Source organism: Perognathus longimembris, chromosome 10 (genome assembly GCF_023159225.1).
Source record: "Perognathus longimembris pacificus isolate PPM17 chromosome 10, ASM2315922v1, whole genome shotgun sequence".
NCBI classification, from domain to species: domain Eukaryota; kingdom Metazoa; phylum Chordata; class Mammalia; order Rodentia; family Heteromyidae; genus Perognathus; species Perognathus longimembris.
Genome location: NC_063170.1, coordinates 4,295,552 through 4,323,521, shown reverse-complemented (window position 1 = coordinate 4,323,521; position 27,970 = coordinate 4,295,552). Strand labels below are relative to the sequence as shown.

At 54.5% G+C, this 27,970-nt stretch overlaps 1 protein-coding gene across 2 annotated transcripts; it reads left to right on the top strand.

Annotated features, from left to right (window-relative positions):
* Window positions 1-27,970, top strand: Gan (gigaxonin). Of its 2 annotated transcripts, XM_048355049.1 has the most exons (11): window positions 1-265; window positions 15,588-15,702; window positions 17,517-17,867; window positions 20,112-20,329; window positions 20,453-20,574; window positions 21,486-21,598; window positions 22,373-22,522; window positions 23,169-23,305; window positions 23,517-23,645; window positions 27,438-27,547; window positions 27,628-27,970. In XM_048355049.1, exons 1-11 carry the CDS (start codon window positions 99-101, stop codon window positions 27,807-27,809), a joined length of 1,794 nt encoding a protein of 597 aa, XP_048211006.1. In that variant the 5' UTR covers window positions 1-98; the 3' UTR covers window positions 27,810-27,970. The 2 variants fall into 2 exon arrangements, with proteins under 2 accessions (XP_048211006.1, XP_048211008.1); XM_048355051.1 differs by lacking the exon at window positions 15,588-15,702 and having other exon boundaries at window positions 137-265; window positions 27,628-27,969.

Sequence of the window (27,970 nt, the reverse complement as noted above, 5' to 3'; positions counted from 1 at the left end):
GGCGGGGCGCGGGGCGTGCGGGCGGGGCGCGGGCGGCTCGAGGGGTCGGGCCCGGCGGCCTCGGGAGCCCGACCGGCCGCGGAGGAGCGGGCGCCGCGATGGCCGAGGGCAGCGCCGTGTCCGACCCTCAGCACGCCGCGCGCCTGCTGCGGGCGCTCAGCTCTTTCCGCGAGGAGTCCCGCTTCTGCGACGCGCACCTGGTCCTGGACGGGGAGGAGATCCCCGTGCAGAAGAACATCCTGGCGGCGGCCAGCCCGTACATCAGGTGAGGGCGGGCCCCGGCCCGGGCCCGGGCCCCGCCGGCCCGACGTCCCCGGGAACCGCCGCCCGGCGCGGCGGGGCCCGGGATGGGCGCGGCGGGCCCGGGCCCCGGCCCCTAGGCGCTGCCCCTCGGGCGGCGACCCCCCCGCCCTTCTCCAGCCCGGGACAGCGGCTCGGGCCCTGGAGCCCCGGCGGCCCCGGGACGGACCGGGTGCGGGCTGGCCGGAGGGAGACCCGCACCCGCGAGCCGGGCGGGGCCGCGCCGGGGAGAGCCGCCCCTTCGCCGGGCCCGGCTCCCCGCTCAAGTTTGCGAGGCCGTTCGCCTCCAAACCGGCGCCACCGACCCGGCCGGGACGCGCCCCTCCTCGGGGAAGTCAAACCAGCACCCCCCCGGGTGTGGGCGTACGGGAACGCTGGGTCTGCTCGGCTCCCCGGACCCGCTGGAGGACACCCCCACCCCCCTACCCCCCCTCCGTGAAGCGAGCCACTCCCGCCAGAGAACTCCAAGTGTTAGCGAATTTCTGCAATCCTCAGTTACAGTGACAACCTGAAGATCGGGAGATCCTAGGGGACTAGGACACAACTAAGAGGTTATTTTAAAAGTTCAAGAAAACCTGATTTTCCGGCACAACTCACCAGGTTAATTGAAAGGTACATAAGACAGTGGCTTTGCTTATACAGTGAATCAGGCCTTATAGGAGACTGCTGTCTTTTCCCTCAGCAGCTTTTTTTTTTTTTAACTACAAACTAACTTGCTGTTAATTAAAGAAGGGGGGCGGGACTCTAAAAAGAAGGAGAAAGTGCCCAGTAAGCTGGCTATATATAGTGAATGTCACAGGAATTGATGGGTCAGAAGAAGCCAGAGGATGGTGCTGTAGTCTCAGCCCAGGGCTATATCTTAACCTTCGAAGGAGCTGTTAGTGCTAACTCAGAGGCAGCTCCAGTGCCCTGGAAGCTTCTGACACTCCAGGCCCTGTCCTGTACCTACCTTTGCATTTGTCCTTTGTGGATTGGAAGGGGTGAAGGGTGTCTTTGATGACATAAAACTTAGATCGCCTGTGGGACAGCTCAGCACTGCCAGTCCAGAGCTTAGGTCAGACACTGGCAAACTGCACTTACAGGGCCATGTATCCATACTTGTCCCTGTTTGGGCAAATGCTTAGGAAAACTACTTTAGATGTGTTATTGTTACTGTTCCTTAAGTGGCATCCCGTTGGCTCCGAAGGACTGGGTTGTAAATTACAGAACTCGTGTTCTCTGTCTCCACTCCTTTTTCTCTACTGCACTTAGCACCATAATAGACCCTGTGTTTTGCTCATTAACTTTGTGGGTCCCTCCCAACCACAGTGTGAGCTCAGTGAGGCCAGGGATTTCTCCTCTGCTCCTTGCTGGGCCCTTCATACCCAGGAGCGCAGTGTCTAGAGGCTCCGTGGATATGTTGAATGGATGCCTACCTCTGCACCACAGCACTTTAGCCATTAGAGGACTTGGCTCCGTGGCATCTCCATGTTAGCGGGAGAAGGCGCTGAGAAGCACTCGGGACTTAGTTTGGACACCTGTGTCCTGCTCCCGGCGCTGTGGCGCATGGGAAGATGGCTGGGTCTTGGCCTCAGCTCAGTGGTCAGACATGTGAGTGATAAAATAGTCTTCGTTGCACTTCATGTTTGAACCCATGAATAAATGTGCTTTGAGTGCTTCGTGGGTCTGCACAGAGGTCTACCGATAGAGTAACGCCCGCCGGTAAGGCGTGCTCTCCTGAGATCTGGCACTCTCAAGTAGGGCTCCGTGGGCATGAGAGGTGTGTGTCGCAAGGGCACACGCCTATGCTTAAATCAGGGTTGGATTCCCAAGTTTGTGGTGCCTGGTCTACCCTCCTGTTGCTGGTGACAGTGTTAACTTGTGTCCACCCGAGCTCACTGGGAAGCCTGCCACCAATCCTCTTGGCATTTTAGAAGTTAAACACTTACGCACCAAGCGCTCTACATCCTGGCTCTTTTCAGTCATTCTATGCAGTCGGTAGGTAGGGAAGATATCTTCAACATATTCCTGAGAAACATGAACCAATGTGTTTCTTCAGTAACAAACTAGATCTTGCTATTGAACTGATACTTTTTTTTCCTTTTAAAGTTACCTTGAACTTGGCCTTGTACTTGTATTGCCACTGGAGCCTCCTTTTAGCACTCCACTGAGTGGACATTAAGTCTGGACACTTCCTTCCTTCCTTTCCTTCCTTCCCTCCCTCCTTCCCTTCCTCTTCTCCTTCCTTCCCTCCCTCTCTTCTTCCCTCCCTCCCTCCCTCCCTTCCTTTCTCACTTTTTTCCTTCCTCTCTTCTTCTCTCTCTCCCCTGCTCCCTTTATTGGTGGTACTGGGGTTTGAACACAAGTTTTCACACTTGCTAGGAAGGCTCTTCCCCTTGAACCACATGCCAGTGTGTTTTCGCTTTGGTTATTTTTGAGATAGGCTCTCCATTTTTCCCCAAGCTAGGCATGAGCTGCAATTCTCCTATTTGGTCTTTCTGACAGAGCTGAAGTGACAAGCATGAATCACCACATCCAGCTTTTTCTGTTGAGATGGAGTCTTGCAAACTTCCTGTCCAGGCTGTGCTAGCCTTGAACTGTAACCCTCCTTAATAGCTAGGACTAAAGGCACACACCCAATATTGGTCTTTTATAAATAACCTGTTTAAATAAACTTTATAGAGAATACACTGAAAACAAAATAAATTTATATTTTTTAGAACTTTGTGGGTTTTTTTTAATCTTTCTATTTTGAAGTGTAAGCATTTGTATCTGGGATATCATTAATCTATGGATTGGATGTTAAAAAGTGTGCTGATTTCTAGACTTCTTTTTTTATTAATTTATTTGTTTATTAATTGAACACATTTTTTGACAAGGTGTTGTGCAAAAAAGGTACAGTTACATAGTAGGGCAGTGTGTACATTTCTTGTGATATCTTACGTCCTGTTTTTCTATCTCTTCTCTAAGTCAGGTAGACATATATACAATATGCAATGTATCAAGAACATATACAGTAGCCACGTGGCCACGCCCAAGAAAGTTCGCCTAGGGCTTTAAATGTAATGTCGATATTAGACCATATGTCGACAGTAGTCTTATATGAACGTACATACATAGCTTTTGAGCTATTGTATTCCCCTGAGAGGTCAATTTTTGACCTTTATATGTTGAGTAATTGTTTGGTTTTAGTTACATACTGTTGGGTCGCTTCCCCAATCCTGTGGGGAATACTATTTGACAAGCAGTTTTTGGTTTCACAGACTTGGTCTCTACTGTCTAGACTTCTTTTTTAAACCCTAGTTTTTTTTTTTTTTTTTTTTTTTGGTCAGTCCTGGGCCTTGGACTCAGGGCCTGAGCACTGTCCCTGGCTTCTTCCCGCTCAAGGCTAGCACTCTGCCACTTGAGCCACAGCGCCGCTTCTGGCCGTTTTCTGTATATGTGGTGCTGGGGAATCGAACCTAGGGCCTCGTGTAATCCGAGGCAGGCACTCTTGCCACTAGGCTATATCCCCAGCCCTAAACCCTAGTTTTGTTTAGTGTCATTTAGCTGGGTTGTACACATGCACACCAGTATTAGAGCTTTAACTCAGGGCATGGGCATTGCCCTTTAGCTTCTTCACTCAAAGCCAGAACGCTACCATTTGAGCAACAGCTTCACTTTCAGCTTTTTGGTGGTTATTTAGAAATATGAGTGTCACAGATTCTCCTGCTTGGGCTGGCTCCAGACTGTGATCCTCAGATCTCAGCCTCCTAAGTGGCTAGAATTACAGATGTGAGCCACCGGTGTCTGGCTCGAACATATGAGTCTTCTCGCTTATTACATTAGTCTTTCCTTTAGTTGAGCATTTGTTCTTCATCCTGACATCCTTGGCAATTGTGCCACCTTAGAAAGACTGAGGATATAGGGAAGAAGCTAGGAAAGTCCTCTTTGTCAACACAACCTCATGGCAAGCTGGGGTTCTGATGCCCCGCCTCCTCAGGTCGCAGAGGCAGGCAGGACTTCCTGTCTGCCACTCAGCAGTGTGAGTGTGCGGCTGCTTTCCCAGCATGCCCCGTGTCCAGCTTCTCCTCATTCCCATCCCTGCATGCCATTTTTCCTGTGGCTTGTTGGGAAAATCAGGTCTAAACATAGCTGAGGACTCTGAGAATAGCAAGACCTCATAGCAACAATGACCCATAGTCTCCTGTCTCAGCTGCTCTGAGTCCTGGGAAAGGCCCTGTGGGACTTCCAGAAGCTCCTTCCTCTGGAGTATGACAGGTTGCAAGTGTGACACCCTTTGATTGTCCACAGACCCTAGGTGCAGCTCAGAGCCCCTTTCTCCTGAACTGTGGTTCATGTGAAAAGAATTTGGAAGGGCGGCGTTGGCATGCTATGGCTCTGCAAAGCCTCCTGGGCCTGAGTTCACTTTCCAGAATGTAGGCTTTTCCAGGGACGTAGACACTATTAGATTGTTTAGCTTTTAGTCCTGATGAATAAAGTTCTCCGAGATTTATGGATCCTTTGTTGAGTCAGCTAATAACAGAAATGGATCATTCTTTCCTTCCCTCCCTCTCTCCTTCCCTCCCTCCTCTCTTCCCTCCCTCTCTCCTTTTCTTCCTTCTTCCCTCTCTCCCTGCCTCTCTCCCTCTGTCTCTTGCTTTGTTTATTGAGAGAAAGCGAGTGTGGTGATGAGAACAGAGGGAGGCACCACACCTTCAGCTTCGGGTTGTCTTGAATAACTCTTCTGGGCCCTCATTTCCTTCTCTGGGAAGTGAGTTTGTGCTACAAATTCTTTACCGTGTGTGGCTCTGTGCTGCTCTTGTTTTGCTTTGTGTGTGTTGTAGAGAGGGAAAGTCCCTTGCTTTGTTGTGTCATTTAAAGTTCCGTGACACACTGATGTCTGGACATGTCCCTTCCCCTGCCATGCACGCCTGCGTGTGTCAGGTGCTCCGCCCGGAGCTTCGCACTGTAACAGGCCAGGTTCATGCTGCCGACCTGGGTTTGTCCCAGAGCCCTAATGACTGGCGATCCCGTTCTGCCGTGTAGGTTTCAGATGCTGATGGAGCTGCTTAGGGAGCTGGATGCTCTCTCCTGGGAGTCCACGCTTCCTAGTAACATGGTGCTGTCAGCACCCTTTCTGTGGGTGTCTGCGGTCATCCTGTAGCCACAGGAGGTGACAGGGCACTGAGGGCCACTAGAGTTGCTCCCCCCCCTCCCCCAGGACAACCATGAGTCCCTGACTCGCGGCTGGGGTGGCTGAGCTGATTCCTTGCTTCCTGTTCATGAAGATGCAATCCAGCCAGAGTCCCTGACAGCGAGCAGGTCTGCCTGCACCGAAGCGAGCGGTTTAGAGGAGTGCTCACTTAATAGTGTCACCTTACTGCCTTTTTCCAATTCGTTTATTGCTTGTGGTCTCAGTTTGTATAAGCCTCTAGCAGGTCTGTTTCCATATTTCTATCAGCAACTGAATATCGTAAGGATTTTGAGTAGCGGTTGTAGTCTGTTCAGTGTCATCTTCTGAGGGATTCAGTTGGACACTCCAAGTTTGAACCTCTTATAGTGAACTAAGGTGAGCTTTTTGTCTCTGTGTGTGTGTGCATGCGTATATGCATGCCTGCACACTGATCCTTGAACTTGGGGCCTGGACACTGTCCCAGAGCTTTTGTGCTCGAGGCTGGCGCCCCACCACTTGAGACACAGCTCCATTTCCATCTCTTTGGTAGTTAATTGGAGGTAAGAGTTTCATAGACTTTCCTGCCGGGGCTGGCTTCAAACTCAGATTTCAACTTCCTGAGTAGCTAGGATTACGGGCGTGAGCCACCAGCACCCAGCAGCTTTTTATCCTTTAATGGATCTAGACCTTGTTTTTATCCACCTACTCTAAGACCTTCCTAACAACTGCTTAGCTTAAATCTGAGGCCAGGGTGTGTTGGTACACCTATAATTCCAGCCCTTGGGAAGCTGAGGCAGGAGGATCTCAAGAACAAGGCCAGCCTGGGCTGTATAATGAGACCATGGCTCAGAAAAGAAAAAAGAAATCTGTCCTTTGCCTATTTGTCCTTACAGTCAGATGAGTTTTGTTTCTCAGTTTATTTCATTGATTTTTGTTTTGGTAGTATTGGGATTTCAACTCAGGACCTCATGCTTCCTGGGCAGGTGCTCTACCACTTGAGCCACACTCCCAGCCTCAATCCAGTGTTTTAAAATTACTCTTGTTTCTCCCCTCTCCTCTTTTCCGTTCTTTTCTCTTTTTTTCTTCTTTTCTGTGTCCCCAGCCTCAGCCAAATGCTTTAGAATTACTTTTATTTAATCTTCCCTTCTCTCCCATCACCTCCCCTCCCTTCTTTTCTTTCTCTTTCTTCCCTCCTGTGCATTTGCAAACTTATTAAACCCCTTTCTTCTGTGGGCTTTTCAACAGTAGTGTTATGTGTGTTGGGTTTTGCCTGGGCTCCAAAGGCTGTGGGGGACTTGGAAAGAGGATTCGCAGTGGCTCTCCCCACCTGCTGCTTGCTTGTCCTGCGAGACAGGGTCTCCCACCGACACCAGGGAGTGCCCATTCTGCAACGACTGTGGAAGGTTTCAAATGAAATGAATCAATAAGACTTGCTAAACATAAAGGGCAGCATTGAGTGGTCAGATGTACAGTGGAACTCTCTTGAGGATTGTTGCTTTGAGTAACAGAGGTAAAACTTAGCTCTGGTTAATACTGTTTGTCTAATGGGCTAAGTCCTCTTCTGTCTAACCCCTTTTGGCCTTTACTACTTACACTTTAGGTTCCCCCGTACGTTTCTTTTTGGTTCCTTTTTATTTGCAGTTCTGGGGTTTGCACTCAGGGCCTTGCGCTCCCTTGGCTTGCTTGCTCAGCTGGTGTTCTGTCTTGTGAGCAATGCCCAGCCTTTTCTGCTGGCTGATTTGGAGATGGAGTCTCGCCGACTTTTCCGCCTAGACTAGTTTTGGACAGCAGTTCTCCCGATCGCCGTCTTCTGAGTAGCTGGGATCACGGTCGTGAGCCCCTGCTGCCGGCTCCCTTCTCCATTCTGAGAGTAACTTTTATAATTTAGAGGCTCATGTAAAGTACATTGCTCCATAGGGACTCTGGTCGCTTCACATTACACCCAGATTAAACCCCGTATCTACTTAAAGCATGAATCAGTTTTTCTTATAGTAGGAAACTGGGGCCTAAGGTCCATTTGTAACCCAGAAAGCAAACAGTGAGGGCACGTAAGGAGTCACCTCGCTCATGAGCCCGTTGGGGAGGAGCACCCTTCTGAGGAGGGCTGCTAGGCTGTCATTTTGTGTTCTGAAGCTGTAATAGAAAGGAATAATTTGTAACTCAGAATTCTGGGCTCATGGGGCGTGACGAGTGGCGGGCTGTGACAGGTGGCAGGCCCCAGCGTAGCAGGAAGACAGCCAAAGGCTCCGGCGAAGGTGGCAGCATTGGCTCTCCCGAGGAAATGGTCACTGTGTCTCTCAGTGCTGGCCATGGCCGGGGTTGTTGGAAGAGTTGAGAGTTAGATCATCTTCCAGAGTTGTTACTGACAGGGTGACTTAGGGAATGAAGGATTGCTACTGGCTGCCACTGTCCTAACGTGGAGAACAGTTCATGTGGGACGCTAGGGAGCAGCGGAGTACCTGCCTCTCGGGCGCGAGGCCCTGGATCGAACCCTAGGGCGCACACTTGCAATGATCCTAGCTACCCCGGAGGCTGGCCCCCAAGGATCATGGTTTGAAGCCAGCCCAGGCAGGAAAGTCTGTGACACTCTTAGTTACATTCACCACCCTAAAAAGCCAGAGATGAGGCTGGGGCTCAAATGATAGAGTGCCCACTTGAGCAAAAAAGCTCAGGGACAGTGCCCGGGTCCTGAGTGCAAGCCTCGGGATCAGCATACACAAAAAGACACGATTGAGGTGAGGATGGAGTTCAGGGAGGTCCCGATGGTTTAGGAAGGGACATCCGCCCTTGCATACGAAGGCCCCGGGAGGCCAGGCTGCTTGTGAGGGACCGGGAGGGTGTTGGGGCTGGGCTTCGGCGGAGGCGGAGCTGGAGCCGGGCTGCCGGATTGGTGCTTCTTGGCCTTGGGGCTTGGCGAGGACAGGCAGGGCCGCAGAGAGCGGCCAGGCTGGCCTGCCGCAGCCTCACAATACCCACTCCGCGGTCGTCAGCACCTGTGATGGGAAGTAAATTAGGGGGAGTTTACAGAGAGATTGTAGATGGGAGATCTCGTAAATTCTACCAAGTGGTTGCGGGGGGGAGGCTAGTTAGAACGAGCACCGTTGTGGTTGTGTAAATATCCCAGCTGTGGGCGTTCTGAGGGGGATCAAATGGGAAGAAGCTGTATTTGAACAGGCCTTGGAGAGCAGGGGTGGGTGAGTGGGTGGGCTTTGTGAGGAGAGACGCGGCCCCCTCCGGTGGAGCAGAGGGGGCCTCTGCAGGGGTAGCAGGGAGTGTGGACGGAGGAGAAGAATGGTGGTCTTGAGTGCCAGGTTAGTTCGCTTCTATTTTTATCCAGTCGCTCTCATTGATCATCTTAAAGTATAGTACTGGTGAGCCAGGGACGGGTGGCTCACACCAGTGATCCTAGCTACACCTGAGGCTGATAAAGGGAGGATCGTGGTTCAGGGCCAGCCCCAGCAGAAAGTAGAGGAAGTTGTCCATGGTGATGTAAGCCTAAGATCGCAGCAGCAACCAGAAGTCTGTACTCGGGTGGCAGGTGCCCAGGGCAGGAGCCCGGCAGGAACAGAGTCCTACCATAAAAATAACCAGTGAGCCAGGTGCAGAGGATCACGCCTGTAATCCTACCTACTCAGGAGGCTGAGATCTGAGGATTGTGTTTCAGAGCCAACCTGGGCAGAAAAATCTTTGAGGCTCTTATCTCCAATTAACCACCAAAAAACTGGAAGTAGCACTGTGATTCAAAGTGGTAGAGCGCTAACCTTGAGTGAGAAAGCTTGGGACAGTGCCTAGGCTCTGAGTTCCAGTCCCATAACTGAAAAAAACAAACAAAACGACAACAAAAAACAAAAACAAGGAAAGAAGCAAGGCTGGAGGAAGAAGCAAGGCTGGACGTGTGGCTCGGTGTATCCCACCAAAGAGGAAACCAACTTTTCACAGCAGAGCATGGGTGGTGAAGGTGAAGGAAAGGGCGAGACGCCCAGCCAGGCCGGCCGCTGGAGGAAGAGCGGAGGTGCCCAGGAACGGCACTATGTTCCTTTTTGTGGGCACGTCTTGCCTCGGCCTTTTTGGCCTCCTGCTGCTGTCTGACAGATAAAATCAGATCCTGTTCCTCCTTCAAGACGGGGTCCAGCGCCCCTGTCTTCCTAATTCTGCCACATTGCCCCTCCCTCCGCGGGGCTGCTCTGGTGTCGCCTGAACCACCCGCCAGGCATCCGGCAGCCAGACGTCCAGCGGCTGTTTATCTAGGGGAGAAACAGCAGGTGGGCCACTGGCTGCTTTTAAAGCAGCCTTGTTTTTGTACTGGTTATTTTTCAGGCCAGGGGCACTAAAGGCCTGAGTGGGACTCCCGCGCAGGAGAGAGAGGGGCGTGGCAAGGCTGACAGTAACATTCATCTTGCTGCCGAGTTGTTTTTACTGTGATTGTACGTGGGGCTGGAGACAGGAGCACAGAAAGCTTGAGCTGCCGGAGAACCCTGATTCGTGCTGTTTCGCATGGCACCGTCCACCCCACCGAAGGCCTCTGGCTGGTGCCAGGAAACCTGGGAGAAGAAGAGACCATTCCAGATTCAGAAAGAGCGGCTCCAGCGGGCCGCTGCCTTCCAGCGTGACTGGGGCAGTTATCCCCTGGCAACATGCTGGCAGAGAAGTGCAGCTTCAAGTTGTTTAGAGACCTCTGGGTTACAGTTAAAGAGGCACCAGGAGAGGCGGAGTATAAAGATTCTAACTTGGAGACGGGTCTTAGAGCACCTCTCCCGCGCTAAGGGAACGGACAGAGCACCAGGAGTGGTGTTTCCTCACTATTGCCTCTCTAAAAAGGAAGGTGTAATGGTCACGTGGTACGAAATGATAAATGAATACAAAAATGATCCTAAATTCACATACTTCATACTTGCCCTTTGTACTTCTTCAGGGAGTCTGCTGGTTTGAGAGGTCATAGACTGCCTTCGAACTCTTTTCACTGGGAAAGAGAAAATGGGCCGGGAGCGTGCTCATGAACCTGTTGCTGAATTAAGGGTCTTCTGTAGTATTCATGCCACTTACATATTGTAGCACTAAAGGATCAGATTCGGAGAAGCCAGTTTTTAATGAGAGAACACTGGGGTGGGGGGGAATCAGTACTCAAGTTTGAACTCAGGACTCTATGCTTACGAGGAAGATCTCCCATGTGAGTCACTCCACCTGCCCAAGGGAAACATTTTTAAGAGAGCCCCGCCTCCTCCTCCCCTTTCCTCCCTGCCCTGCCCTCTCTCTCTGCCATAAAGAGACCCCATCCATAAGCCAGAAAGAATATCCTCCCCCAAGTCCTGACCATTGCACCTGCCTTTGGATTTCCTGACTTTCAGAACTGTGAGAGACAAACTCCCATTGTTTAAGGGGGGTGGGGGCCTCCAAAATCATAGAGGCCTCATCTCAAGATGACCTTGGTGCATGGGGTCTTGAGCCTCTTCTGAATAACACCTGAAAAATAATTCTAAATAGAAAATATGGAACTGACAGGTTGTGACATGAGTGTCTTTTATGTGTATTTTCAAAAGGTCAGGGTGTGACCAGAACAAAGAATGAGGCTTGTTTCATTCTAGAAGAATTTTTTCTTCACAAGTTGCTGTATCATGATTCTGTCTTGGAACTCGTCTTAAAATTTTAACACTTTATCTTTCTTTCTCTGTCTCTGTCTGTATCTCTCTCTGGTTGAGACCAGGACTGCTTACTCAGTATCTGAGGCTCTCACTCATTGTCTCTACCACCTGAGCTATGCCTCCAACTCCAACACTTTTATCTCTGAAGATTGGTAAAATTTACTGATGCTTTCTGTGAGAACTTAATTTAAATATTTTATTTATTTATTTATTTATTTATTTATTGCCAGTCCTGGGCCTTGAACTCAGGGCCTGAGCACTGTGCCTGGCTTCTTTTTGCTCAAGGCTAGCACTCTGCCACTTGAGCCACAGCACCACTTCTGGCCATTTTCTGTATATGTGGTGCTGGGGAATCGAACCCAGGGCTTCATGTATACGAGGCAAGCGCTCTTGCCACTAGGCTATATTCGCAGCCCCTTAATTTAAATATTTTTTAAAAACCTATTTCATAGACAAAATTAGGGAAAATCACCCGAGAGTTTACTTGTTTTATCATTCTAAGTTAGTATCTGCTTGTGAACAGTGTGCTAAATGTCTTCCAGTTGTGGCATGTGTGTGTGTGTGTGTGTTACACATGTACAGTTCCTGTTCCCACTCAACAGACACCGCAGTCTGTGTGTCTCAGCATCATGCCTGCTCCCACCGTTCTCTTCCAGGTCACTACTTCCCGCCGTGCTCTTCCACGTCACTACTTCCCGTTGTGCTCTTCCCGCCATGCTCTTCCTTCCTGCCGTGCTCTTCGGGGTCACTACTTCCCACCGTGCTCTTCCGGGTCACTACTTCCCACCGTGCTCTTCCGGGTCACTACTTCCCGCCACGCTCTTCCGGGTCACTACTTCCCACCCTGCTCTTCTGCGTCACTACTTCCCACAGTGCTCTTCCGGGTCACTACTTCCCACCGTGCTCTTCCGGGTCACTACTTCCCGCCGTGCTCTTCTGCATCACTACTTGGCGCTGCAGTTGCATGTGATCTGCTCTCCCCTCCTCCGCTGGGCACTGTAGGGTTTATTCCCCGCGCATAAGCAAGCGAGGAGACAACGTGGGGATTCCTTTTCCTGGCATCTGTAGGGCAGATGCGTGTGCTTCCGGCCACATCCCGGGTCAGGGGCCCGAAGCAGACGTGTTCCGTGAAGCGGCGCACAGCCCTGGGAGACGTCTCGTGTGAAGACCCCTGCAGGGGGCTGTGACTTTGTGGCTTGGCCGCCACCACCGCTGTGCACTTGGAGATGACGGCTCGGAAATGTTAGTTTATCTGTCTCTAGACTTTCATGCGTGATGTTATCCAGAGCGGGGGTTGGCGGGCTTTTTCTGCAAAGGGCCAGAGATATTTTAGGCTTTGCAGGTGGCCTGCGAGCTCTGTCTGGCTTTTGTTTAACAACCTTTCAGAGATACAGAAGCCACGTTCAGCTCAACCGCCACATAAAAGCAGGCAGTAGGTTATGATAGTGCCATCCTCTCGTCCACAATACTGGAGTCTTCAAATGTCAAGTCCACCGTCAATTTTGTTTTATTCCGCCTTCTGTGGAGCAGGCTGACAGGGCAGGCGCCTCATCCACGCATCTCTACTCTAATCCTCCTTGCCGCCCATCCTGCCGAAAATCCTCTTTTCCTCTAGTTTTCTTTTCCCCTTCTTCCGCTGCTCTTCTGTGGCGTGCTGGTGTGCTGTGTTCCCTGGCCGGTAGGAAATGAGTGCGTGTTGGATGAAGGCGTCTGCTAAACGCAGCGGCTGCCTCTCTCCCGACAGGCACGGGCTTCCCTCACTGCTCTCTCGCACACATCTCACCTCCTGTTTTGTCTTTGCTCTGCTCTTAGGCTCGCGTCTCATCACTTTATTACAGCTGTTCCTTGGCCAGGCACCCGTGGCTCACGCCTATAGTCCTAGCTGCTCAGGAGGCTGAGATCTGAGGATGGTGGTTCGCAGCCAGCCCTGCGGGAAAGTCTGTGAGGCTCTTACCTCCAAGTAGCCAGCATAAGGTCATGTGGAGGTATGGTTCCAGTTGTAGATTGTCAGCCTTGAACGAAAAAGCTAAGGGACAGTGCACAGGCCCTCAGTTTAAACCCCAGAACTGGCATGAAAGAAAAGAAAAGAAGCTGTTATTTTTTTTAATTGTGAAATGTAATTGCCAAATCAAGTGAAAACCTCCAGGTGTTTATGTTGCTCAACCTGGGGCTGTTTATCACTGCCACCCATTTCCTCGACTTTCAGTCTCCCCCATTTTCTGTGACATCTGTCCCTTCTCTCCTCCGTCTCCTTTCTGGTCTCCTCCCTGTCTCTCTCTGTGCCTTCATTACACCTTGGATTCCAGCCTCGCCCGTCCTCTCCCTGGCTCCACGGCAGGGACTCCTTCAGCCCAGCTCCCTGGAGGCCTCCCAGTCCTCCTCGGTGTCTCCTCGGTGCCGAGACCGCGGGCTCCACTGCCTGTCGCCCCGGTGTGTCCCTTTGCCATCGTCCCTTCCTGTTCACCTTCCATTCCCGTTCCGAGTCTCGGCGCGGCCTCTCTTCCCCACCACTGGAGGGCAGTTTCCGGAATGTACTCAGCTGAAACTCCAGCGTCTTCAGAGACCTGCTGGAAACTCTAAAAATACCGAGGCACCCTTCTGAACGAAGTCGGGCGGGCAGAACTACCGTGATCTGGGCAAGAAGCTAAGCAGCAGTCGTTCCAGACGATAGCCGTGGCGTACGCTGGGGCGCGTCACAGCTGGGGAGAGCCAGCCCTCGGGGCAGGAGGAGCCGGGGTTCAGGGGAGGCCAGGAGAGAGAGGCTGGAGGCGAGAGATGTGCGGAGTGCCTGCGGGAGCCTCCGGCTCCGGGACGTGGGCTCAGCTGGGCCCTGAGCTTGTGCTGTGCATTCCTGGAGCGAGCGCCAGCTGGCTCTGGCAGTGGCTGTCACTGCCCCGTGCCCTGCTTCCATGCAGCTGTCCCCCCCCCGACCTCCGTGACCCCCCACTCGTGTGCACAGCAGTTGCCTTGCCGCGCTGTAACTCCGTGTTTGCGTTCTCTTCAGAAAGCACCGCCGTCCTTCTCTCAAACCCATGACCTGGAGACTGGGCCGCCCTTCCACTTCTCCTTGGCATGGAGGCAAATGGGCATGGCCCCTCGGCAGAGCCAGGTTCAGACCGCTGTGTCTCATCCTCACAGAGGATGACAGGCCCCCCAGAGGGAGCCGCGGGCTCTTTTGGGGTGTCCTCTGATGTATCGTGGGGCCTGGGGTCATGGGAAGGGGGGCTGTGGTGCGGGGCTCCTCATGATTCTCATGGGGCAGGGTGTCGGCCCCCCAGCTGGCTGGGGTGGAAGGGGGTGGGGGAGGGGCATGGAGCACAGCGGGGCCTCACCGATCACCCTGCGCCGGGCCCTGTGCCCAACTTTGGAAGAGGTGGGCGTTCAGTCCTCCAGGAGGGAGAGCACACCCTCCGGACAGGGGCCGGGGGGCCAGCGGCCCTGGGGGTCCACAGGCCAGCAGCTGTGGTGGAAAAAGCTCTCCATCGGCCGTGCTATTTCTGAGCAGCTGTGGTTTGTTAGGGCTCGGGGAAACAAGACACCGTTCCCTAACTGCATGCTCATGACCAAGTCGATAAATCCGCACCAACGGCCACACCGCTATTTATTAGGTATGCTGAAGACACAGGAAGCCAATCTGTTTCCTTCCTTGGGTGCTAGATGGCGAATAGATGGTGACGAGTTCTGTCACAACAAATCCTGTGCCCAAGACAGAGGCAGTGATGTGCGCAGATGGACTGCACAGAGCTGCGTCCGCCTGTTACTTCCTGTCCTCTGCCCCTTTGCCCTGGCTTTGTTGGTGGCCCTGTGCCAGTCCCAGTGTCCTGAGACAGAAGCCTGGCCCCCACCCATTGCCCCGCCTGTTGCTCGCCAGGGGGTAGGCGGGGGCTTCCCTGGGCTCCCCTTTGAGGCCCTGCTCCACCTCAAGACACCTGTTCGTGCTCTTCTCCCATGTGTTCCCAATCCGCAGAAGTGTGCACCAAGGCCTGTGACGTGGTGATGTCTGCGGAGGGGAATGTTGATTGCAAATTGATAACTACCCAAATCCACCCTGCAGGTTCGAGGCCAGCCCGGGCAGGAAAGTCTGTAAGACTCCTACCTCCACTTATCCAGCAAGAAGCCGGAACGGGAGGCTATTGCTCAATTTGATAGAGGGCTAGGCTGGAGTGAAAAAGCAAAGGGACAGTGCCCAGCCCTGAGTTCAAGCCCCAGTACCAGCACAGTGAAATGGATAAATAAACATAGTGTTTTGAGGATTAGAGGGTATAACTCAGTGGCAAAGCACTTGCTTAGCAAGTGTGAGGCCCTGGCTTCAATCCCCAGTACTAGAAAAACAAAGCAACGTTTTGAATACTGGGACCAATGTTCTATAAAGTTAATAAAAATACACTGACGTTAACAAACTAAATTTCTTAGGTGGAGGTGACTATACTGATAAGTATATACATTAACATATTTAGTGCATTAATATTTATAGCTATTTCATAGAAATTTTACATTTTTTTTCCTTTTCTTAGGACAAAGTTAAACTATAATCCTCCAAAAGATGATGGATCCACTTATAAGATTGAACTTGAAGGGATATCGGTAATGGTTATGAGAGAGATCCTGGATTACATCTTCAGTGGGCAGGTAGGAGACCTGGGAGGAGGCGAGGCTTCTCAACCCCTCGGGGGTCCGTGTCCCCACCCCTGTGTGACAAAGCCTCTGCCACAGCCTGTCACGGAGCCTTCGGCCAGCGTTCCCTCAAGGGAAGCTGACGGAGTTAGTGGCCTGCCGCTCGGAGCCACGCTCTGTGGAGCCTGGACGGGTGGCCCGGGCCTTCCCTGGCCCCCCTCCCCCCCAGCAGGGGCGTGGTACCTAGAATCCAGCCTTGCTCCGTACCCACTCTGCTTCCGGCTATTCGGTCTCGAAGGCATGGAAAGAGAAGGCTCCTTGGTTACCAGTTGTTTTGTAGACAGGAGGAACTCCTGTCCCAGGAAGGGATTCCCCTGGCTGAAAGATGCTAGAGCTGGTTAGATGCCTGTGTCTGTGGCCGGCACCGCCGTGTTCCCCCCCCCCCCCACTCCCCACCCCATCCATACTGCCGATTTCCCCTTGGATTTCTAGAGAGGAAACCATGCCAGGGAAGACAGGGCTCGTGACTGGACTTCCTTCTTCTGCCCTCTCCCCTCCCCCAGCTCCAGATGGCGGTAGGAATTCTTGAGAAGATTCTCAGGAGTGTCAGGGCAAGTTCTGAACAGGCTAGACTGTCTTGCAGCTGGTGCGCGAGAGGGCCTTCTCTTTGTTCTCTCTGTGGTCTCCTTGGTCCTTCCTCACTTCCATTTTTCCTCTCCTGTCTCTCAGGGTCAGACTTGGTGATTCTCATTTTCTAGAAGTATGTGGTGTAATTTTCTCATAGTGTCTCCTCTTTTCTCTGAGCACAGGCAGTGGGCGTTTATGTGTGTGATTGTTAGAGATGAATGAATTTAAAGCAATTTTAGGACCGCCCTTAAAATCCTTGTAGCACTGTAAGAGCATTGTGGGAGCAGCCTCTGGTGTGACGTGGGGGGGGGGGAGGGGGTCTGTGCAGGTGTTAGTACAGCGAGAACACACCCCTATGCCAGCATGGGTTGAGCCATGAGACTATCTACAAAGTTAAGCTTGTAAATGTATGGTGTGAGCTGTAACAGGCTCCTCCCTTGGCGTCTGGTTTGATCGAGATGGAGCTTAGGGGTTTTTCGTGTGCGCATTCAGCGGTCCGCAGATCGTCCTGGGAGCAGGCAGGTCTCCCGTGCGCATGGCTTAGTCAGTGCTGGCTCGCACAGTTGGGTTGCTCGGGTCTGGTTTTACGTGTGGTGTGCTGCTTGCCTTGTGGGGCCGGTGCCTCTGGCACTGCGGAGGGCAGGAGGCCCCGTCCTGCAGGGGGCGCCCTCGTGACAGCCAGCAGGACCTTCATGGCCCGCATCTCCCGCTTGCTTTGCTGTTACAGAGAAACTTGAGTGGATAGAGAAAGAAGTTTCTGATCAGAACACAGGGAACGCGGGAGGGGGGGGGCTCTCGTTCCTACCGGGCGGGGCCCTCGGGCGGAGGACTCAGTCCGGAAGGGAGTGGGATTCTCAGCTGCCTTTGCACCTCAGTTCCCACATGGCGTATTTGAAGGCAAGGTTTTCAGCAGCTCTGGAGTCAATGTAAAGGAAACCCCCTTCGGTTCCCCCCTTGCTAAGCCTTTCAGCCAGGTGTCTGCCGGGTGTCAGAGGAACCAGATCGGCCACGGTAGAAGGGTAGAGGGCCCCTCGGTGCCTCAGATGCTTGGAAACTTGTGCGGGGCCAGGCTGTGAGATGGCCAGCGTTCGTTCGTCTCAGACGTAGGGAAGTGGGAATTTTGTGTAGGCTGACTTACTAGATGAGTGGTTTGGGCTCAACTACCTCCATTCAAACATAACATGTTTCTGGTCCTCTTACAGATCAGGCTCAATGAAGACACAATCCAAGATGTGGTCCAGGCAGCGGACCTGCTGCTACTGACAGACCTAAAAACCCTGTGCTGCGAGTTCCTAGAAGGCTGCATCGCAGCTGAGAACTGCATCGGCATCCGCGACTTCGCGCTGCACTACTGCCTGCACCATGTGCATTACCTCGCCACCGAGTTCCTGGAGACGCACTTCCGGGACGTCAGCAGCACGGAGGAGTTCCTCGAGCTCAGTCCCCAGAAGCTCAAAGAGGTGATCTCTCTAGAGAAGCTAAACGTTGGCAACGAAAGATACGTGTTTGAAGCAGTCATCCGATGGATAGCGCATGACACGGAACTAAGAAAGGTACCTATCACTTACGACACTCTCCTGTTGCCTTTTGTGTTCAGTCTTAATCTAGGTCCCAATTGTTTCGCCTTCTTCAACTGGAAAGACACCTACCAGACTGTGACGTAAAAGGTCATCTGGTGGCACTGGTGCCTCACAACTGTATCTTGGCCGCCCAGGAGGCTGAGACCCAAAGGACCACCATCTGAGGCCAGCCTGGGCCAGAAAAGTCTATGAGAGTTTGCATCTCCAGTTAACCAGCAATATGCTGAACTGAAGGCCTGGCTTTAGTGGTAGGGTGCCAGCCACGAGCAAGAAAGCCGAGCAAGAGTGCAAGGCCCTGAGCTCAAGTCTTAGTACTGGCACATGCACACACACCATACCTGGAAAACGTCTGCCCATCTAACATGACAGTGCTGGTCTCTCAGACTGCTCCCCGTCAGCTGTTGGTTCTGTCCAGATAGGCGTTGTGCTAGGTAAGGAAGAGACTTCAAAGGTGGCAATCCTGGGCCCTCCAGTACCTACGGCCCGGGGTGGCGGAGCTAGAGGCACAGCTGTCATTCCTGAGTGCGCATGGCCTGCCGCTCTGGGCTTGGACTGCCACTGGCCCTGGAACTGACACCTACTGCTTCTAGCCACAGTGAGAACAGCAGGCAGTGCCTGTTAGTGTCAGCGCTCCTGAGTGGAGCTGGGGTGTTAGGACCCTTGGCTCCTGCAGCTCCCGGGCCTCGAGTACCCAGAATCCTGGATCTTAAGGCTTTAACCACTTCCAGGAAGTCTTCCACTGACTGAGGTCTGCAGGTTCTCAGCTCCTGCCCAGCCTTTGTCTCCCTTGTTCCCAGAACTCCCCAGCTGTCTTCCTGCTGCTGGCTCCCCTCCTGTCATCACTCAGTCCACCGTACTAATGCTAGCGGTGAAAAGATGCTGGAGACGCCTTGTCCTGGGCTTGATGTTGCTGCACAGCTGACTCAAGAAGTGAGCTGGGCGTGCTGCTCCTACTGCCAGCCAGGGAAGCAGTCGCCCCAACCAGTCACAGGGCTCCGCCTAGTCAGGGCTCCGCCTAGCCAGTCATGTGGAGCCCCAGTGAGGCCCTTAGTGCTGGGAGAAGCCCAGGAGCCCTGAAGCCCCACGCCACCCCCCCCCCCTGCCCCCTGCATCTCTTCAGATCCCAGTCCATGTGGGGTGTGGGCCAAATCCCAGAGCTTTGCTTTCTTTGTGAAGAAGACAGTAGCTCCAATTACTCATTTCAGAATAAGAAATAAATTGTGTTGGCTTCAGAGTGGATTTCAAAATGTATAATTGCACTATTAAGTATTGTGGGTGACTGCTGACTTAAGTTATAATGATTATCTTGTAATTATTTTAATTCTGTAGCCTGGGAGTGTGTACATTTGGAATCTGGTTTTAGCTGGGATGTGGAATGTTCTTTTTCCTTGTTAGTTGGGTAAGTTAGGAAAAAGGACAAAGTGTGCATTTTGCCTGTGGGAAGTGCTGTTCCTTCCCAGCCTCTACCGCCCTTGTCCTTTGGTGAATCTGAACCTAGTGCGATAAAGACGACTGGCTTTTATTACTTGAAATAGAGAAAAGTGTGCTTAAAATAAGTATACCAGTTAATAAATAAATCATAGATCAAATCAACTAGACAGTTGGTTCAGACGTTATTGCGCAGCAAAGTGTTCACATTGTGCATGGTAGACGTTTTTGCACTGCGATCTGCATTGGCAGAAGTGATTACATGGTAATCTGTGTGCCTGTGTGTTAGTGTTACTGACCTTTGAACTCAGGGCCTCAGGCTTCCTGGGCAGGCGCTCTGCCACTTGACCCGCTCCTTCGGCCTTTTTTGCTGTAGCAGTTTAGTAGTATTTTTTTTCCCACACGATCTCACATTTTGCCTGGGACTGTCCTCTGACCGGCCTTCTCCTTTCCTGTGCTTCCTGAGTAGCTGGGATTTTAGATGTTTACCACCAAGCCTAACTTGTTTTGTTGAGATGAAGTCTTGCTAGCAATTTTTTGCCCAGACTAGCCTCAAACTGTGATTCTCCTTTATTTGCCTCCAAAGTAGCCGAGATTACAGGCAGAAGCCTCTGCGCCCAGCCCTGCACTGATAATTTTGAAAGCTTTACAACTTCCCTGAGCTATGGGAGGCACATCTGGGTAACTGCGCTGCCAGCCGGCCTGGTAATACCAGCCCGTTGGCCCTTGAGTTTTCCGTGAGTTGGAACCTGTGTCCCCCGTCCCCCCCCCGCCCACCCTCCCCTGCAGGTCCACATGAAGGACGTCATGTCGGCGCTCTGGGTCTCAGGGTTGGACTCCAGTTATCTACGGGAGCAGATGCTGAATGAACCGTTGGTGCGAGAAATCGTCAAAGAGTGCAGCAACATCCCGCTGAGCCAGCCGCAGCAGGGGGAGGCCATGCTGGCCAACTTCAAGCCGCGGGGCTACTCGGAGTGCATCGTCACGGTTGGCGGGGAGGAGCGAGTGTGAGTCGGGGACTTGGGTGGGGCCGCGCCTCGTCCCTTTCGTCGGTGTTGGCGCTTTCCGGTGTGCCGGACTGGCGGGGGGGCCGGGAGCTGAGCCGTGCCTTCCATTCCTCGTCTCCCCAGCTCTCGGAAACCGACGGCAGCCATGCGGTGTATGTGCCCCCTCTACGACCCCAACCGGCAGCTCTGGATCGAGCTGGCCCCCCTCAGCATGCCCAGGATCAACCACGGGGTGCTCTCGGCAGGTAGGCCTCGGGCTGCAGCATTTGGGGGTCACACCCACACAGACACTGTTTTGTTTTCACCCAGATTGGGGTTTTGTTTTTTGGTTGATAGGCTTTGTTTCTGTGCTGGTACTGGGCCTTGAACGCAAGGCTTCAGCTCAGGGCTGCCACTTGATCACTTGCCCTCCCTCCACTTCTAGCTCTTGACTGGTTCACTGGCGTCCCCGGGATTTGAATGCTCAGGCCGGGTTTCCCGATCTCGGCTCCTGAGTCTCCAGGGCTCCAGGCGTGGGCCACTGGTGCCCGGTTCTCCCGAGTCGCCGGGACTCCGGGCGTGTGTTTACCCAGCACCTTAGATGGGTTTTGCAGAAGGTAACACGAAATGGGAAGTTGAGCAGTTATGCTTGGACCCTGGGTTGGATGGAAAGCCCATCCAGGTGCTGTGGCTCTGCGTGTCCCCGGGACCACAGAACAGAAGTGGGCCGTGGCTCAGAAGCGGATTGACACCCGGAGCCAGGAGTAGCGTGGATGAGCGCTGGGGCTCGAGCTGCCCGGCAACAGAGGCGGTGGCAGCTGCCTCTCATGCCACAGGGGCTGGGGACCTTCCGGAGCCTAAGGAGGAAAGCGTGACGGCCAGCGCCCCGAGTGGCGCACAGTGAGGCCGTCACCAAGGCCCGGCGCCCCGAGTGGGGCACAGTGAGGCCGTCACCAAGGCCCGGCGCCCCGAGTGGCGCACAGTGGGGCCGTCACCAAGGCCCGGCGCCCCGAGTGGGGCACAGTGAGGCCGTCACCAAGGCCCGGCGCCCCGAGTGGGGCACAGTGGGGCCGTCACCAAGGCGCCAATCCCATGCAGTAAGGGCCGGCTCTTTCCGGCGGTGCTCACAGGCGCGGGAGACGTGATTTCAGGGGTCGTGTGTGTGTCCTCTTTGCAGAAGGATTTCTGTTCGTATTCGGGGGCCAAGATGAAAACAAGCAGACCTTGAGCTCGGGAGAAAAGTATGACCCCGACGCCAACACGTGGACCGCGCTGCCCCCCATGAACGAGGTAGCGTTCATGTTTCGTTCTTGCTCCTTCTCCTTGGCACTTCGCCTGTGTTCCGGAAGAGGAGTGGAAAAGCCTGGCCTAGCCTGGCATCTTGCCTGCCCTCCGCCCACCTGGCTCTCTTGCCTCTGTTTCCTCGACTGTCTACTTCTCAAGCCGGGGGCGGGGGTCTGTGCTCCATGCCGATGGGCTGGGGAGCTTGCCCCCATCTCTGAGTGCTGTCCCCCTGCCCCAGCACCCTTTCCTATTCCACACAACATCCCTGCCCCCACCAGCTCTTCACACATGCTGATGTAGATTGACAGCAGGCAGTCCCCTCCGCTCCCGTCCGTGTTTTGTTGTGTGAGCTGGATGCGGGCACAGAGTGACCAGCTGTCCCACGAGTCATTTCCAGGGCTGTGGCTGCAGGCCCCTGTCCTCCCCAGTCCCCCAGGCACGACCAGCCCACTGGGTGCCCTGGCCGTAACTTCCTCATCCTGCCTTACCACTGCCAGGTGAGGCACTTGTCATGAGCCACCTGCCAGCTAAGGTAATCTCATAGCTTTGTGTGTGTGGAGGAGGAACGGTTCTGCTGGCGTAGGCAGCCTGGTTCCAGCCCGCGGCTGGCTCTGGCCCACCCGTGTCTCCCGTGAGCTGTTGGGAAGTCCTCTGGGACTCAGGGCTCTGGGGAGAAGCGTGCCTGGATGTTTCCCCTGGAACACTGGAGAAAAGATGTCTGCCATCTTGGCCTCCCACGTGAGGTTCCACCGTCACCACGCACTCTCCTTGTCTCCTCAGGCCAGACACAACTTCGGGATCGTGGAGATCGATGGGGTGCTGTACATTCTGGGAGGGGAGGACGGCGAGAAGGAGCTGATCTCCATGGAGTGCTACGACATTTATTCCAGAACTTGGACAAAGCAACCTGACCTGACCATGGTCCGAAAGGTGAGGACGGCGGCTCGTCATGGCCAGTTGCAAGTTAATGGTTCTCGAGGGCGGGGTGGGGGGGGGGTTCGTGTGTTGTGTTGTGCTGCTCTCTGCTAGTGAGCATCAGGTACCGCATGCGAGGGCTGGCCAGCCCCTCCTCCTCCTCAGACACTGAGAGCACAGCCACGTCTGCCTGTATCTGGACTTGCTGTGCAGATTCCGCATCCATCAGACCATTCCACGCAGGAGTGTAGTGTGTCTCCCACCGTGTGGGCTCTCCCTCCCACGTGTACGGGCACTGAGTGACTTCTTGTGCCCCCTTGGAAATCCTGAGATCTTCAGTACTGGTGAAGGGACAAGGGATAGAACTCAGGCCTCACGAGTGCGGGGAAGCGCTCAGTGGTGGAGGCCCCGGGTTCAAGCCCTGCAGGAAAGAGGGCAGAGAGAATGTCAGTCCATTGGCTTAGCTCACTTAAGCTGGAAGAGCTCTTTTCCAAAAAATTACAGTATGTGTGTTCTCTTATTTAAAACGCAGTAGTTTTGTTGTTAGAAACCGAACCTTTCCCTAACGATCTCAGTGCACTCTTTGCACAAGTTGCGCTCTAATTTGTCCAGTGTTAGGAATAAGCCTTGCGTTTCCTCAGCCACGGTCCTCTTCTTTCAGATTGGCTGCTATGCAGCTATGAAGAAGAAAATCTATGCCATGGGTGGAGGGTCGTACGGAAAGCTGTTTGAGTCTGTGGAGTGTTATGATCCAAGGACACAGCAGTGGACTGCTATCTGCCCGCTGAAAGAGAGGAGGTGAGCAAGGAGGCCAGTGTGCTGGGGTTCCCTGGCCTGGAGCCTGGATTTGCCCCTGCTGTCTATTGGGGAGCCCGGAGGCTGTTTGACTCGGTGTCTCCCAACCGAGGAAGGCCCGCTGTGCACGAAGCACGGGCCATGGTCGTGAAAACAAGCGGCAGAGCCCGACCGGGTCTGGTGAACCCGTGCCCTCTGTGCTCCGGCCCTGCAGGTTTGGAGCGGTGGCCTGCGGCGTCGCCATGGAGCTCTACGTGTTTGGGGGAGTCCGGAGCCGGGAGGACATCCAGGGCAGTGAGATGGTCACCTGCAAGTCTGAGTTCTACCACGACGAGTTTAAAAGGTAACTGGGCAGCCATGCCTGCGTCTCCCAGAGTCAGCTGTTAACAGCCATTCCTGCGTGCTTCCAGAGTCAGCTTGCCTTTGTTTCCAACTACTGCTAGCAGGAACATCACACTGAAATGTTTTCACCCCCTGTGCCGGCCATGTAGGACTTGAGTCTGCCCCTGGGTGGGCTGGAACTTGTCAGGGCCTTTATGCTTCCAGAAGCCTGTTCCGTATTTGTAGCTGATGAACTTTACATAAAACTATCGCTTGCTCTTAAGTTCATACTCATTGAGGGATTTGTTGCTGTTTAAAAGCAAATAGGTTAAAATGCATTCCACTTCCTTCTAGGCCCCTGGTGTTCATTTGTAAGCAGATGATGAACGCTAAGGCTCCCGTCAGTGTAATAGATAGGACCTCTGTGCGTAGACAGCACTGAGCATGTGGCCGGCTCACAAGTGCTGAGTGTTGGCTCTCCTCTCCCTCGCCCTCCTCGGCGGCCCCTGAGGTACAGGGGCGGGGGACCCTGTGTCACACGGAGGAAGGCGAGCAAACCCGCAGGTGAGCGTGTGGCTGAGCTCGCGTCCGAAGGCAGGCATCCTGGGGCCCGAGCAACTTCCTCGAGCACCGCACTGACTTCAGAGACGCAGCCTTGCCCATCAGTGTCCCCAGGAAGAGCCCCTAGAGGATGTTCTGTTTGCGTATCGTGGAAGCAGTTGCCAGATGAGCAGTCGCTATTAGACTGGAGACCGTTTTGATTGTTTCTACTTAATCTCTTGTCTTCCTGTCTTTGTTCTCTATTTTTAGGTTAGAACTTTCCTGGGAAAATGCCAAGTCTTATTCTTTTCTCTTTCTGAATAAAAACAGAAGTGGTAGAAGGAAAGCACAGGCATTGCTGTAGTTGTTAGCAGATCCTGACAATGATGGGTTGTGAGAGCCATGGCCCTGGGGTCGGGGGGGGGTGGGTGAGCCAACACCCCATACTGGGGCTTGAACTCAGAGCCTTGCGCTTTTTTTATTTTATTTTTTGCCAGTCCTGGGCCTTGGACTCAGGGCCTGAGCACTGTCCCTGGCTTCTTTTTGCTCAAGGCTAGCACTCTACCACTTGAGTCACAGTGCCACTTCTGGCCATTTTCTATATATGTGGTGCTGGGGAATCGAATCCAGGGCTTCATGTATACGACGCAAACACTCTACCACTAGGCCACATTCCCAGCCCCGCCTTGCGCTCTTGTTTGGCTTTTTCACTCAAGGCTGGTGCTCTACCACTTGAACCACGGCTCCACTTGCCCATTCCCTGCCCTTCAGTCATCTCATTTCTCCACTCTACTGCTTGAGCCACACCTCCAGCTCTGCTTCTTTCGCTCATTTTAGAGAAAGAGTCTGGTATAGACTTTCCTACCAGGGCTGGCCTCAAACTATGATCCTGCAGCGTTCCGCCTCCCACCTAGCTAGGATCAGGGCTGGGACCACCCAGTTTGACTAGGCTGTTTGCCCCGTCTTCCCCTTTGGAATAGCCCTTTTCCCGATCAGAGCGGCGTCCTCAAGCTTCCTTACCTTCCTGTGTCTCTGTGACCATCCAGTGAATTTTCTACTTCCCAGTATTGTCTGTACAGTTCATTTGTAGAGTGAGTTCTGTTCTGAAATTGGCTCTCTCCTCTTCCTGGGCTTGTTTGCCTTTCCATACTAAGTGAGACTGTGGTGCCTGCATTCGAACTCCCCCCTTTCCCCTCACTGGGCCTGGCCGGGGTGGCTCCACCAGACTCGCAGCCTTAGTCCCTCCCCGCGTGAGTCACCTCGCAGTGGGCATTCTCATGAGAATGAGCTGTGGGTTTTTTCTGGCTCTCGTTGAGTTGTGTAATTCCGGATCACAACCAGGACGTTGTCAGTGTGGCGGCGGGGGCCCTGGCTTCCGTGGTGCGGCGGGGGCCCAGGCTTTCGTGTGGCAGTGGAGGGCCCGGCTTCCGTGGTGCGGCGGTGGCCCCGGCTTCCGTGGTGCGGCGGGGGCCCCGGCTTCCGTGGTGCGGCGGGGGCCCCGGCTTCCGTGGTGCGGCGGTGGCCCCGGCTTCCGTGGTGCGGCGGTGGCCCCCGGCTTCCGTGGTGCGGCGGGGGCCCCGGCTTCCGTGGTGCGGCGGGGGCCCCGGCTTCCGTGGTGCGGCGGTGGCCCCGGCTTCCGTGGTGCGGCGGTGGCCCCGGCTTCCGTGGTGCGGCGGTGGCCCCGGCTTCCGTGGTGCGGCGGGGGCCCCGGCTTCCATGGTGCGGCGGGGGCCCCGGCTATCGTGTGGCAGTGGAGGGCCCGGCTTCCGTGGTGCGGCGGGGGCCCCGGCTTTCGTGGTGCGGTGGGGGCCCCGGCTTTCGTGTGGCAGTGGAGGGCCCGGCTTCCGTGGTGCGGCGGGGGCCCCGGCTTTCGTGTGGCAGTGGAGGGCCCGGCTTCCGTGGTGCGGCGGGGGCCCCGGCTTTCGTGTGGCAGTGGAGGGCCCGGCTTCCGTGGTGCGGCGGGGGCCCCGGCTTTCGTGTGGCAGTGGAGGGCCCGGCTTCCGTGGTGCGGCGGGGGCCCCGGCTTCCGTGGTGCGGCGGGGGCCCCGGCTTCCGTGGTGCGGTGGGGGCCCCGGCTTTCGTCTCTTGCCCCGGGGAGGGCTGCTGGGAGCCGTGCTCCGTGCGGGCTCCACAGTGCAGGGGGCTCCGTCTCACGGCTGCAGGTGGCCTGGTCCAGGGCCCAGCTTTGAGACGAGCAGATGCACTCCCGTGGAGGCTTCTCCTCCCTCTTCTTCCTGGGGTTCTGTACTTAGATTTTGGCAATCCTGGTTCCCACAGGCGTCTCGCCCAATGTCTGATTCCTGACGGCTGGCTTAGCCGCCCAGGGCTGCCCGGCAGGCTGCCTGCAGAGAAGGATCTGGAAGCCACGCTGAGTGGGCTCCTTGCTCAGCCCGCGGCTGCGCCTAGGGACCTATGAGGCTTCAGGCGCCTCCCTCGCTCGGGACAGTCAGCTCGGCTCCGGTCTCCTCTCTCCCTCTCGGCCCCACCGGCTCCTGCTCTGTCCCCGGCCTCTCTCTGGAGCTCTCTGAGCCTCCCGCCGCTGCCACCCCTGCCCGGAGGCATTGTGACTGAAGACAGAGTGTTTCCTTGTTCATTACAAAATCTACCCTCCTACAAGATTCGTTCTACAAGATTCGTTCTCAGCCAGGCACTGGCAGCTCACATCTGTAATCCTAGCTGCTTGGGAGGCTGAGATCTGAGGAGGATCATGGTTCAAAGCCAACCCAGGCAGGAAAGTCTGTGACACTCTTCTCTCCAATTAGCTATTCCCCCCCCCCACCACACACACACACACACACACACACACACAAAAGAAAAAGGAAGTGGAGATACAGCTCAAGCGGTAGGATGCTAGCTAGCCTTGGGCAAGAAAAAGCTGAGAGACCGTACCCAGGCCTCAAGCTCGGGCTCCAGTACTGGTACTACATAAAAAATGATGAGGTATCTTCTTATCACCCTTCCTGTAGAGCCAGCAACTCAGAAAGATACCTGTCACTTCTCACCCTAGAGCTTGGAACAGTTCTAGTCACGTGACACGCGAGCTTGGGGAAGTGAGAGGAGCAAACTCTGGTTTATCCCTCTAGTGGAATACTACTTGGACATAAAAAGGAATGGCGACTGGTTCATTCCAGCTGGCAGGCAGAAGCACAGTGGAGGTCTCCCACTGTGGGGGGGGGGTCCCATAGAGTGGCCCGTGGCACCCCAGTTCTGCCATCCTGGACGTTGTGGTCATGACACCGCCCTTCCTGACCGTGCCTCTGGGCTTTGTCTGCAGGTGGATCTATCTCAACGACCAGAATCTGTGCATCCCCGCCAGTTCCTCTTTCGTCTATGGCGCTGTCCCTATAGGAGCCAGCATCTACGTGATCGGAGACCTGGACACAGGTAGGCGGCTGCTCCGGTGGCTTAGAGGCCGTTTGCGGATCCTCGAGGTCCCGGGCCTCACCTTTGTTCACTGTCTTCAGGCACCAACTACGATTATGTGCGGGAGTTTAAGAGAAGCACGGGGACCTGGCACCACACGAAGCCGCTGCTCCCCTCTGACCTCCGCCGCACGGGCTGTGCCGCCTTGCGCATCGCCAACTGCAAGCTCTTCCGCCTGCAGCTGCAGCAAGGCCTGTTCCGGATCCGGGTCCACTCGCCCTGAGGAGCCCGGCAGCCGGCAGGCCCCGCCCGGCCCCGCCCATCAGCCACCGAGACCTGCTCTGCGGGGCGTGGGTATGGTCGCTCCGCTTAGAAGCTCCCGAGGAGGCCTCGTAACTGTTGCAAAGCCAGCCCCTCCAGCCGAGGCGTCCGCGGAGCACGGAG

Bases quoted from the DNA above. Each gene is read 5' to 3' on its own strand.
- Gan (XM_048355049.1), top strand. From the start codon at position 99: ATGGCCGAGGGCAGCGCCGTGTCCGACCCTCAGCACGCCGCGCGCCTG. The intron at 17,868-20,111 runs GTACCTATCACT...CCTCCCCTGCAG, and splicing joins ATGACACGGAACTAAGAAAG to GTCCACATGAAGGACGTCAT. The intron at 20,330-20,452 runs GTGAGTCGGGGA...TCGTCTCCCCAG, and splicing joins GTTGGCGGGGAGGAGCGAGT to CTCTCGGAAACCGACGGCAG.